Source organism: Pelodiscus sinensis, chromosome 1 (assembly GCF_049634645.1).
Source record: "Pelodiscus sinensis isolate JC-2024 chromosome 1, ASM4963464v1, whole genome shotgun sequence".
Taxonomy (NCBI): Eukaryota; Metazoa; Chordata; order Testudines; family Trionychidae; genus Pelodiscus; species Pelodiscus sinensis.
The window spans coordinates 297,501,699-297,514,736 of NC_134711.1; the positions used below are offsets into that span (position 1 = coordinate 297,501,699).

A 13,038-nucleotide genomic window follows, 5' to 3' on the forward strand; every position below is an offset into this window, starting at 1 on the left:
AAAATGGCTAAACCCTCCAATTGCTTTCTCCAATTGAATACTAAGGAGGTCAAAGTGTATCACTGTACACAGTTAACTAATGAGCCTGGGCTCATTGGTTAACATTCACAGTTACACAAAGACTCCCAGTACACACAGGGAGCTGGCTTGAAAGTCAGCTCTCCACATGCACCAGCTCCTGGGGAACCACCCGTCCCTCCCCCGCCCCCCATACACAACTGCTGAATTCTTCAGCGGTTACATGGTTAATTAATTAGACACATTTTAACATCCTTATTGAGCACCATCATCTAAATCACTGGATTGATTTTATAACCAGCTAGTTCTTCTGCCTGTACCATCTGGGAATTGGGTGGTATCCCTTTGAATATCTTATGAGCCCTCTCGAGGACATCCTTGTTTTCTTCTGCAGAAGTGAGGCCTTCTAGGCTTCTGTATAGATAGTAAACATGGTTATTTAGAATCCAGCTCTGTCCATGTGGTTTCAAAGTGGTTGGGGTTAGGTTGAGTTAGCTAATATTTGTTAATTAAGTACTGTTAAATCTCACTTACATGCTAAGCTAAACCTGACCTAGCCTTGACCACTTACGCTTAGACAAAACCTAAGCTGTGATCATAACAGGGCTTTTTACAGTGTCAAATTGTCTTGCAATATTTTGTAGGATGGGAAAGCAACTCCATGCTGTCTCACCTAGAAAGGGGGGAGGGAGTTCTAATACAAAAGTAGAAAATTTGATAACATTTTGTATTTAAGGGAAGAGCTTTGTGAGGTTTCAGTAAAACTTGTATACACATTAAAAGCTGAGGACACTTTTTTAAAGTTAAGTTTGTATGGAGTGATCCTCATCAAGGTTGGAGAGGCAGAATTTGATGGAAGAGATGCTTCTGGGATAGAGGTGCAGATGGTTATCATATCATAGCAGGACCATAGAATGCACAATAGCTAGACCTAGGAGTGGCTGCCCCTCAAACAAACTTCAGATTCTGTGAGGTTCTCCTATGGAATCATCTTGGTATCCGGAAGGATCAGTTCAGCCTTTTGGTTTAGACATAAATTGGGTGAAAATTAAGCTTAATCTTGTCCCTGCTGCCTTTAATTTAAAAGCTCTGGGTTGTACTGACCCACACAAGATGGTGATGTTTCCAAGTTTAAAGTCCATTCTTATGTTTGCCATAAAACCATATTTTGACCCTTTTGGGGGAAAATGTGTTCTTGTTAAAACTAAAACTAAAACTTATTTTTTACAGGTGTTGTCTCAGAAGCTAAGCAAAGAGAAAGCAGGTAAGTCCATAGTCTTTTGCAAAAGACATTTTACTAATTTTAAGTTATACCCAAGTGAAAGTTTCTTGAGAAACTGGGTAGACACATTAAAAGAATATACATGTTAATAAAACATCTGTGGGAATATGACATTTTATACTAGACCGCATGTCTTTTGGTGCTATTGTTTTTTACTGTTGTCTATGAACATGGGGTATGTGTGTACCTATATTATCTAGCCACTGTTAGGCCATAGGGAAGTTGCAAGTTCTGCTACTTTGGATTTACAGCTTGTAAAGTAGGTTCTGAAATGTTATGATAAAATAAAACATTTCTAAAGAGCCAGTGTCCATGATGTGGAATTTGACAGTATGCCAGCATCTGGCCTCTTTCTTGCCATTATTTAAAGTGTATTTGTTTAGCTAGGAGTTTGGTAAACCATTTATGGGACATTAAGGAGGGGTCAGTGGCAGACTGATGTGTCCATTAACTATTGGTAGTACCCACTTATTTGATCAGTACAGGGGAAATTGTAATTAATTGTAAGTACGTGGGGCACACAAATTCACAGCATTGGTCATTACGCTTGTAGAAATAAATACTTAGTAATCCATACTTAGTGTGACTACTAGGATCTAGAACAATGATTTGTGCACAGAGGTCCTCATTCATCATGGCACTGAAATATATATTCAAATCCCATTGATTTCATGAGTCCAACTGATTTCAGTGAGATGTAAGCCTGTGCGTGAGTGCTTTGCTGAAATAAATCCAGAGCTCTTTAGTAAATTGTAACTGAGAGCAATGAAGAAATGTAGAAAACTGCAGGTATTTCCAAAACATTTCTTAATAACAGTAATAGACTATTGAAAAGAAGCCTAAAGAATGACTTGGTGAATCCTTATTGTCACATAACCTTATGTCCATCAGAATCAAAATCATCAAGTATGGGATCTCTGGATCTGCACTACTCCGAAAAAAAGTGTTTCCTTTTACTTAACCAAAGTGCAGTGATTATGCAATACATGCTGATTAACCATCAAGCACTTTTATTATTTTCTCCATGTTACCCTACTTCTCTTTATCTGGCCGGTGGACTGGTTTGAGCATGCCCTCTAACCCTGTGATCTCTTCTAGATCAAATTAGCATCTGTCCCCGCTCTTTCTATTCCCAATTGCATCTTCTGTTTTTCCAAGGACTATTTTAACTTTGCTAGAAAGAGATGAGCAAATCATTTTTGCAGCCAATGTCACTGGCTCAATGGATCAGCTGGCAAAGGTGCTGCTTTAGCCCAGTGGTTGGACTTTAGCCTAAGAAACTGAAGACTTAATTAGCAGGTCTCTGCCCATCTATTTTGCCATTGTGTCAATGAAATGTGATGGTTGTTCATCATGCTACAGTTCTCTTATGTTTTTGTGTTTGTTAACTTAATCTACTGGATCAGTGATATTTTTGAGGAAACAACATTGATACTTGCCTATGAAATATAAGTATAATTTATTCTGAAGGTGAACAGCTTCCATAGATGCTGATATTGATGTAATAATAAAATGTTTTCTCCAGTTCTTTATTGAAATATCTATTTGAATCAAATGCTCTATGATGCACTGGAGACTGAAATCTTAAGGGATTTATATGCATGTAAAATTTTAAGCAAAATGGAGTATTTAAACAGCATTTCCAATATTTTGACTCTGATACATTTCTTAATTGCTTTTCTTTTATGATAATATATAATTTGCCTTTGCAAGAGAAATAAAATTTATTACCCATCTTACAGCTGGGGAATGCTTGCTGCAAATTGGATAACAATAGGCATTGTGACAAGTGATTTTTCTGTGACAGTTTGATCACTGAAGTGGGACTTTATCCATGGAATAGAGCTAGTTGGGAAATTTTCAATGAAACTATTTTTCTTCTGAAAATTGAAATTAATCAAAACCAAAACTTTTGGCAGAAAGTCTGTTTAAACAAATTTAGCATCTCATTTTTTGGGGGGGAGGGGGGAGGATTTATATATAACTGAAATATCATGTTTTTATATTTTCAGAAGAAAAAGTGTTTTCATTCTGATATGACTTTGTTTTGAAACTTAAGTTAATTTATAGTAAAATAAAATGTAAAATGAGCAAAATCAAAATGAAACTTTTTGAAATGATTGAAACAAAGCATTTCAATTGATTTGAGCTGAAATTTGTTTTTCAAATTTTTAGTTCACAAAAATTTTCAAGATTTTGACTTTATCCCAATTCAGAGTGGGGAAAAAATTTTTGAAATCTGAAAAATTCGGTTGGGATTGGAAACCAATTTTCTACCCAGCTCTGTTACACAACACTTGCGTTTCCCTACCACTGTAAATTTCCTTATTATTATCCATTATAGATCAATACTATTTTAAGTGAAGTATTTGTAAAGGAGAACAGACTTTGCAAAAATCCATATTTAATGCAATACCAAGCTTGTGAATTTAAGCATAATGAAATTAGGAATTTAAGGTTTGTGTTGCAAAATAAACTTGTCCACAATGGACATGCTACCTATTAAGATGTATTTTGAGCAGGTGAAATAGGTAGGAATAAATGGTCAGTTTTTACAATGGAAAGATGTAAATAGCGGGGTCCCCAGGGATTTGTACTGGGACCAGTGCTTCAATATATTCGTAAGTTATCTGGAAAAAGGGCTAAATAGTGAAGTGGGAGACTGTGCATACAATGCATAATTATTGAAGAGAAGAAAGTCCCCCAAATGTCACCCCCCCACGTTTATTTCTTGGCACTCCTGTCTTTCTCTTTCCTTGATATTCCTCCTCATTCATTTTCCTTAGTCACCACTTCCACATTCCTTTCATTTCCCCCTTTGCCCTTTCTTTCACTTTTCTTGACCCTTTCCTCTTTATAGACTTCTTCCCTCTTCTTTCAACTTGTGTGCCATACTCCATTTTCTCTTCCTCTATGGTTATCGTTGCCTAAAAAATGAATTCTCAGTGGTTCATCAGCTTCCCCGCCCATCACCAGGCTACCAGTTGTTTAGCAGGGAGTCCTCACTTCCAGCCTGAATAAGGAAGTTGCCTATGAGCCAGTGATGAGTAACAGTGCTACAAGAGTGCTGGGCAAAAGGAGTTTGGATTAGAAATCAAGTCCTTTTTCCTGTCATTGGTTGGCACTGGCACCAGTGTTCCTCGGGTCAGGTCAGGGGCATACATACGTTATTTTCCACATGTAAATCTCTCCACATGTAAATAGCGGGGTCCCCAGGGGTTTGTATATTTTTGTCAGTGAGGGGAAAATACTTTCCTTTGTACTGCTTTTTCTTTCTTTTCTTTTGCATTTCTTAGCTTTCGTAAATAAATAAAAGATGTTTGGGAGGCCATTTTCCTGGAGTTTCAGAGTGAGTTCATTGCAGTATGTTTATCAGAATACTTAAAATGTTTTCTAAGAAAAGCTTCAGCTGCACAGAGTCACTTGGCCCCCGTGGGAAACCTTCTATGGCAGACCAATGTTGTTAGAAATGTAGTGAATGACATGCTAGCAACTCTGTTAGCACAGTGCCCAAAGAATATGGCAAAATTTCTATATGTGCGAATTTTTAAAATAATGTTCTGCTCATTAAAGATGATATACATTAGGAGACAATATTAAATACTGGCAAGAAGTGAGCTAGTAAAAGTACTCCAGTTCTACTTTCTGATTCATTTCCATGATACTGTATGCTATACTATAAGAGTTTCCACTTCTGAACAACACATCTAACCTTTGGAATCAAACTCACCACAATGATTTTCAAATAACTTAAACAATAAAATAGAGGATCCTTATTTCCAGAGGAAAAGATGGATTTTCTCTAGGTTTGGAATTCACATTTCTGTACAGTTGTGGGTGATTGTACCTATATCACAGTTAATTACACTGATTGCATTTGTAGCCCCAGAAGCTCTTCATCTTTTAGTAAAGTACTTTGGCCAAAATGTTCAAACTTGTCATACACCCAAATAAGCACCCAAATAAAGGCCCAAATTGTCAGGGGTATTGAGGAACTGCCACCCATTCCCAATGACTAATAGCAGTGCTCCTGAAAAACCTGGCCACTTATTATGTAATTTTGTAGCACTAAATTAATGACTACTTATTAAAAGCTGTAACCATGGCTAGATCTACACCACAGAGTTTTTGTGCAAAAACGGCCATTTTTCCGCAAAAACATGAGGAGCGTCCACACCTCAAGTGCGTTCTTGTGCAAGTAAAACGAAAGATCAGAGGGTTTTTTCTGGTATAGGTATTCCTCTCTCTATGAGGCATAGCTCCTTTTGTGCAAGAGCTCTTGAGTAAAAAGGTGTGCGTGGATGGGGACAGGGCTTTTTTGCACAAAAAGAGGCAATCGAAAAAAGCACAGGTGCCCTGGTGGCCATTCTGTAAATAGCAATCCGAGTTTCATTTAGAGAGAGTGTCCATGCAGTCTGGATGCTCTCTTGCGCAAACACGCATCACTTTTTCCATGCGCTTTTGCAGGGTGGACATGCTCTTGCGCAAGAAGTTTTTGTGGAAGATCTCTTCTGCAAAAAGCTTCTTGCGCAAGAAGCCTGTAGTGTAGACATAGCCCATGCTACAAATGTTGTATAATGAGAACATTACTTGATTCTAGATGTTCTAGAAATCTTCTGGCAACTGCTCTGTTGTCATTTCACAGGGGAGTTGCTATTCTGCCCTGGTGGGATACAGTTTCTGTAATAAAATAGCCAACCACAACAGAGAAAATGCATTAGAGGAAGAAAATTAATAGCCAGGTTGACACATTATTATTCCATACAGTAGCAAACTGTGCTTTTATTGTTCTTAACAGTACTTAAGAAAACTTTATAAATGAGGATTTGAGTAGTGTTGAAGTTAAGTGACAAATAATAGAGTGTAATCCCACTAGTAAATGCCAGATAGAATCATAGAATACTAGAACTGGAAAGGACTGCAAGAAATCATCAAGTCTAGTCCCCTGCCCTCACGGCAGGACACAGGACCATCTAGATCATCCCTGACAGATGTCTATCCAACCTGCTTTTAAATATCTACAGTGATGGAGATTCCATAGCCTCCCTCAACAGATTGGAGATAGGGATGTAAATGACTAGTTGACTATCTGATAAGCAAATGCTTATTGGATAGTTGACACTAGTTGACTAGTTGCTTCCCCTCTCTTGCTACCTCTATCAAAAAGAGGCAGCAAGGGGGAGGGGAGGAAATGGAGGGGGTGCAGCGCTGAATGGAGCCCATGGTCTGCTGCTTTAAAAAACCACGTGCAGCCTGGGGCCAGCTTGGGACTGGATTCCCAGCTGACCCTGAGCTGCACGTGGTGTTTCAAAGCAGCAGCGCTGACCTGAGGCTGTTGCTACACTTCAAAGGCGGAGGCCCACTTATCAACTAATGGAATAGTTCATGCAAATTGCATCAACTATTTGGTTAGCCAGTTAATCTAAATGTAACCTCTGTGGTAGTAGGAGACACGCTCCTCACCTGGCCCCAAACTGCTGTGAGGAGAGAGGGCTGGAGTAGTGTTCTCTCCCTCGGGCAGCCTGCAAACTGAGCCCCTCAGCCCCCACCCCTCCAGTCAAGGATTTAAATGAAGGATGGACATTTTCATTGTATTTTCCAAAACCAAACATTAAGTGAGTTGAGGACCCAAACAATGCTGTGTAAATCTTCTAGCACATTATAAAAGAAAAAAAAAGTAAAAGAAAACACAGTGAATAAAAACAGCTAATAAAAGACAAAGCAGCCAAAAGACCAGCTCTGTGCTTCTCCCACTAAACGGGAATTGTCACACTATCTCACCCTCCACATTTCTCACAGAAATTACCAAGGCTTGAATTACATTATTGAATGAAATTGGGGCAAATTTAAAACTATTTAAAACATTTTAAAAATAATAAATATAAAAAAATACATTTTATTGGCAGTGCTATTATTTATACTAGCCTTGCTTGTCCTTTCCAACAGGTAGAGAGGTATACAAACTGAGATTGGGGCACCCCCAAACCTCTCCAATTTGTATAAGACCCGAATCTCTCCCCAGACCAAACTGGACCTGCAGCTTACCCCCCTCTGCTCCTGCAGCCAGCTCTCCTTCTAGGGTTGCTTGGTTGCAGTATTGCTTGGATATATTCCTTGAGGCTTTATCACACAATATAATCTTTAATTAAAAATTCCTCTTTAATTCCTGGAGACTTCAAGACAATCCTGGAGGGTTGGCAAACCTACCCCCAACCCACTTCTCTGCCCCCTCCCTTCCCCTAGCTCATAGGCCTGGTGCTGGGAACTGAGAGGGGAGGAGTGTCAGGAGAAACGAAGCTGATGCACTTTACCCCCTGGGGGTGGCAGTGCTGGGAGGGGACGATCTCTGTTGTGGGTGTCACTGTCAGGGACAGAGATTCTCTCCAGGCTTAGGTGGGACTGGGCAAATTATCAGGCATCCCTGATAATTAAAGAGTAATTTTTAATTAAAGATTGTATCGTGGTAAAACCTCAAGGAATATATCAACCCCCCTTTATTGGACCCCCTTTATTGCATTCAGGTTTGAAATATGGGCAGAGCATCTCAGAGAAGGTGTCAGTGAAAGTGAAGAGATGAGACCTGTCAGTAACATTGTAAAACGAGACCTTGCCCGCCTCATTGTCCAGGAAAATCTCGATTCCCCAGCCCCTGCCTGGACCTGACTCTCACGGGGATAGGGTTACCAGGTAGACCCCCTCCCCAAAATACCAGACACACTTGATCGTGGGCAGGGGGGCAGAGACCAGCCAGGAGGGGGGGGGGGCTGGCCGGGAGGAAGGGGGGCTGGGAGGCAAGGCTGGCGGGTGGACTCGGGGGCCGCAAAGCTGGCCGGGAGGAAGGGGGGGGCGGGAAGCAGAGCTGAGGGGGATCAAGGGCTGGGGGGGGCTGGCCGGGAGGAGGAGGGGCCGGAGGAAGGCGGGCAGGAAGCAGAGCTGGTGGGGGGGGGGTGCAGCTACTGGCCGCAGCCGGAGTCCAACAGGCCATGCCCCCATCAGACACTCCCTCTAGTTGCGAGTAGAAGCTGGGCAGGGACGGGGGGAGTGGCTGGGTGCCACTCCCCCCACCCAGCTTCTGCACGCAACCAGAGGCTCCCAGTTGGGAGGTGGAGCTGTGATTGGCACTGGGAGCCTCTGGTTGTGTGCAGAAGCCGGGCGGGGGGAGTGGCTGGAAGTCCCTGCCAGTGCCCCCGCCCCGCCCCGCCTGGTTTTGCACACGACCACAGGGCTCCCAGCGCCAATCGCGGCCCCGCCTCCCAGTTGCTCCCTCACCCCTTCCAGACTTCCGTCTGGCACCCAGCCGGAAATTCAGAAAATACTGGACATTGCACATGTCTGGTATTTTCTGAATTTTTCTACCGGACAGACGGTGCAAATACCGTACAGTCCAGTAGAAAACTGGACACCTGGCAACCCTACATGGGGCGGGGAACTGGGTAGGAGGTGTTGGCCTTACGTTGACCACCCATCTGCCATGTTGTCTAGTATCCATTTGCAGGTACAAACAGAATTTGCCCTTCCAGCTCACAGTTTCTCTACCGACCCCTACAGTCCAGACTTTTTTGTCTCCAACCTCCACATCCCAGATGACACTCTTGTAACTTGAATACTTGAAATCTGTGCTGGGGAAATGACAGATCCGGGGTAGAGCTCTGCATGGAGAGTAATTTCATTTCACAGAGGAGTCTAATATTTTGTTTTCATTCTGATTCAGGAAAAAACGCCTCAAATTTTGAAATTCTCTTCAAAACACCTGGGTCTCTGGCTCAGACAGTCACTATGGTGGGCTGCATCAGAGCTGCAACCCTCGGAAACCCTGTGGCCCCCAGCACCAGTGCAGTCACATTTTTATTACTTACTGTTTCCAGTATAGCAGTGCCTAAGGGGCTCAGCCAAGCAACAGAGCTCTGGTATGCCAGCACTGTAGAAATGTTTGTCGGAAGGACAATCCCTGTCCTAAAGAAATTCAAGTGCCGGGTCAAAAATAAAAGTAAAATAGTTTCTTAAATAATTAGTAATTTAGTTTTTAAACTCTGAAAAAGTGCATGTGTCGGTATGGAGAAGGATTGGGAATAACAACAAAACTGGTCCCATAGCCCAGTAATGTTCATATCACCTGGATCTGTCTGAGCCAGCACTTGCTGTGTTAAATTTATTGTACTTAATTTTTCAAGGCGTAAGACCCCTTTCCATAAACTCGGTGCCACACACCTGTTAAAAATGCTAATGCAATTTCAAATACTGTAAATAAGTTTCCCAAGTAAGAACATGCAAACTAAAATAGTCTTGTCTAAACCCCACCTGCTCTACCACTATCTGAGGCAATTCATTTCCGTTTCAGAGGACCAGGATGAAAAAATACAGTTCTTGCCTTTTAGAAATGCTGAGTACAGAGACCTGTGGGCTGTGTCTACACTGGGCCACTTATTCCGGAAAAGCAGCTGCTTTTCCGGAATAACTTGCCAGCTGTCCACACTGGCCGCTTGCTTTACAGGAAAAGCAATGACGATCTACTGTAAAATTGTCAGTGTTTTTCCGGAAAAACTATGCTGCTCCCGTTCGGGCAAAAGTCCTTTTCCAGAAAAACTGTTCCAGAAAAGGGCCATTGTAGACAGCACAGTAATCTTTTCCGCAAAAAAGCCCCGATCGGGAAAATGACGATCGGGGCTTTTTTCCGGAAAAGCATGTCTACATTGGCCACAGATGCTTTTCTGGAAAAGCATCCTGCCAATGTAGACGTGCTTTTTCCGGAAATACTTATAACAGAAAACTGTTCCGTTTTAAGCATTTCTGGAAAAGGGTGCCGGTGTAGACGTAGCCGTGAGGTATGAGCGAGATATCAGAGCAGAAAGAAAAAGGAGAAGGTGGAGTCACTCAAAGTAAATGTTCAGAGGAAAAAGGCAGCCCTACAGAAAGCCCTATGACTTTGTTCCAACCTTCATGACTGCATCTGTGTTACTCCCAGGGGTGCTGGAACAATTTGTACAGTGGGGGTGCTGAGAGCCATTGAACCAAACAGTAAACCCTGGATATAATAGCAACCACTTCAAACGAGAGGGTGCTGCAGCACCTCCCACACTCCTAGTTCCAGCACTTAAGGTTGCTCCTTGGGAGCATACCTATTCTGTGGAGGATCATCTCAGACAGATGTGTGTACCTAAGTGAAGGAGAGGGACACTTCTTGTCCCCAGCCAAAACATAACCCTCACAGCATGAAACTAAGCAAGCTAATTCCTCCCAGTAGATCTCCAAGCAGCAATTATTCTACTCAGCTTAAGTGTTTTAGTTCCTTACTATATTTTAAAGTTATCACTAAACCACCCCAGGTATCAGTTAACTCCAAGCAGCCTAGGCCTGTGAGTAAAGGAAGAGCATTTATGCTGACAAAATAATGAAGTCAACTGAAGAGCTGACAAATTTCCTATTTGAATTATGTCTGAAAAACTAAATATAGCAGCATTTTGTCATATTTGCTGATGCACAGTAATGTAGTCTCTAGCAGCAAGGAGCTGGCAGAGAAGATGGTGCACTGCAGTAATACAATAAAATCCTCACATGACCTTGGCCATTTACAAGATGTGCTGTGAGTAGACATGTGCCCTTGGCTAATACATTACAAGATTCAAAGAGAAGCAGATGGGGCCTTATGGCTTAAACAAAGCCTGATCCTGCACTGCTCTTCAAGGCAAAACTCTCCTTCATGTCCAGGCAAGCTTTCGCTGAAGAAACTGGGACCATATGGCATAGCAACAGCTACATATGTCATGCAGTAAAAGGGATATGCTGCAAAATAAGGGCCTTATTCTGGGAGGTACTGAGCAGCTGCAACTATGATTGGCCCTTTATGGAAACTGCAGGTGTCTTCACATCTGTTAGCAGCTCCAGTTGTTCAGTTTCCCACCTTTTAGATAGATTTTTGCCTCCACGACAGGAATCCCTTGTGTTCAGTTTTAACTTTATTTTACCTGCAGTGGAAAAGTTACAAGGACAAAGATGGATTACAACATCAAGTGATATGGTCACATGTCTTTGTAGCACCCCAGAGTCCATGAGTGAGCAGCAGTGTAATATGACTTTAGGAAGCCGGTTCTCTCCCACTCAATTGTCTCTTGCTAATGGACGAGGTCTGTGTCTGGCTTCTTCATTGTTGTTCCTGATGGGCTGGTAATAGGCTTTTTCCACCATGAACACATTGATAATAAATCTACAATCAATATTCCTAATTCCAGAATCAGAAACGGTACATGCATACAAACAGAGTACACACATTCAGCATACAACTTTTCAAATGATAGCTCACTCAGCGTCATTTGCAGAAAGCTTTTTTTCAGTTATGCATATTCATGAGCATATTTCCATAAAGAATATGAAATGCACTGTCATACTCCACACAAGCCAGGCGAGGCCTAATGATGCACTCAGGCACTGGTGATGCGTGAGGGAGGGCCAAGTAGCCATGTGCCCCTCCCCCCAAATACTGTGGGTGGGAGGGGCAAGAAGCCAGAGTTTCTGAGTGGCCCGGAAGAACATTGGAAACTTCTGGTGCTCACAGCAGGGGTCCAGCCCCCTTGCACTCGCCAGCATTGGGGGAGGCGGGGGGGTGCAATGAGCAACATGGCTCCATTCCCCTGCTCCCAGTCATGTCACCCAAGAAAAGGGTTACCTAGGGAGGGAGTAGAATCTCCATCCCTCGAGGTTTTTTTGCCTAACCACCTCCAGAACCTCTGACCTCTACCCAATTCCTCCTGTTCCCCACACCCTGACTCCCCCCAGAACACCCCACCTCCTATCCAGCACCCCTGGACTCCTTGCCCCATCCATTCCCCCTCCTCCCCACTCTTTGACCATGCCAGAGCACTGGGGCTGGCAGTGCTGTAGTCACCTTGTCCGGCCAGAGCTGCAGCTGTGCGGCCCAAAGCATTGTGACTGGCAGCTTGGTGTATCACACCAGCCCGGCACTGGGGGGAGCTGAGGCTGCACAGGTGGGGCAGGGTCAGAAGTGGAGGGGCTAGGAGCTAGCCACCCCTGCTCGCAGCTCTGCCTGGGAGTTAGGCTAGCTCCTCCTGGCAAGGCCGTCTTGGCGCCATTCCCCAGCAGGAGCTTGGGGGCTGGACTGAAGGGTTCAATGGGCCGGATGTGGCCCACAGGCCATAGTTTGCTCAGGGGTGTGTAAAAGGGCCTTCGCGGGCCTAGGGGTGGGGGAGTGTGCCAAGCCTCTTCCAGGGTATGGGTGCCTAGTGGGAAGGAGGGGCAAAGGGGCTTCCCTGCCCCCCAGACCAATCGTGGTCTGAGGGTGGGGTAGTCCCGCCCCTTCCCATTTAGGCCCTGCCCCTTCCTGTTTAGGCCCTGCCCCTTCCGGGGTGGCCCAGGGCTACTTCAAAAAAATTGTAAGTGGCCCCTGGGCAAAAATTATTGCCCACCCCTGCTCTCGGTTAAGCTCTCAGGATGCATTGTACACCAGTGCCCAGGGAACCTAGCTACAGGGGCTTCAGTGAAATGTCCAGAGAGGTGGCTGAGCAGGGGAGGGTGTCTAGGGGATGGAGCAGCCTCCTGCTCCCTGGGGGCAAGACCCAGAGTGGAGGGCTGGGGGTGAAAAGAGTGCTAAGCCCCTGCCCTAAGAGCTGTTGTGGAACCTGCAGGTTCGGGGCATGAACAAGTTGGAAATCATTTCCCCACCATCACCGCTACAGAGCTTAGCTGTGGGGCAGAGTAGCTTCCCCAAGCCAGTACTTTGTGCAGCT

At 43.7% G+C, this 13,038-nt stretch overlaps 1 protein-coding gene across 3 annotated transcripts in view; it reads left to right on the forward strand.

Moving 5' to 3' along the window:
- The window catches only part of STARD13 (StAR related lipid transfer domain containing 13), a 430,610-nt gene that overhangs the window by 173,952 nt on the left and 243,620 nt on the right, over window positions 1-13,038 (forward strand). For all 3 annotated transcript variants that reach the window (XM_075919190.1, XM_025190209.2, XM_075919191.1), the window contains one exon: window positions 1,249-1,282. In XM_075919190.1, coding sequence (XP_075775305.1) covers window positions 1,249-1,282 — 34 coding nt within the window. The remainder of the gene's footprint in view (window positions 1-1,248; window positions 1,283-13,038) is intronic.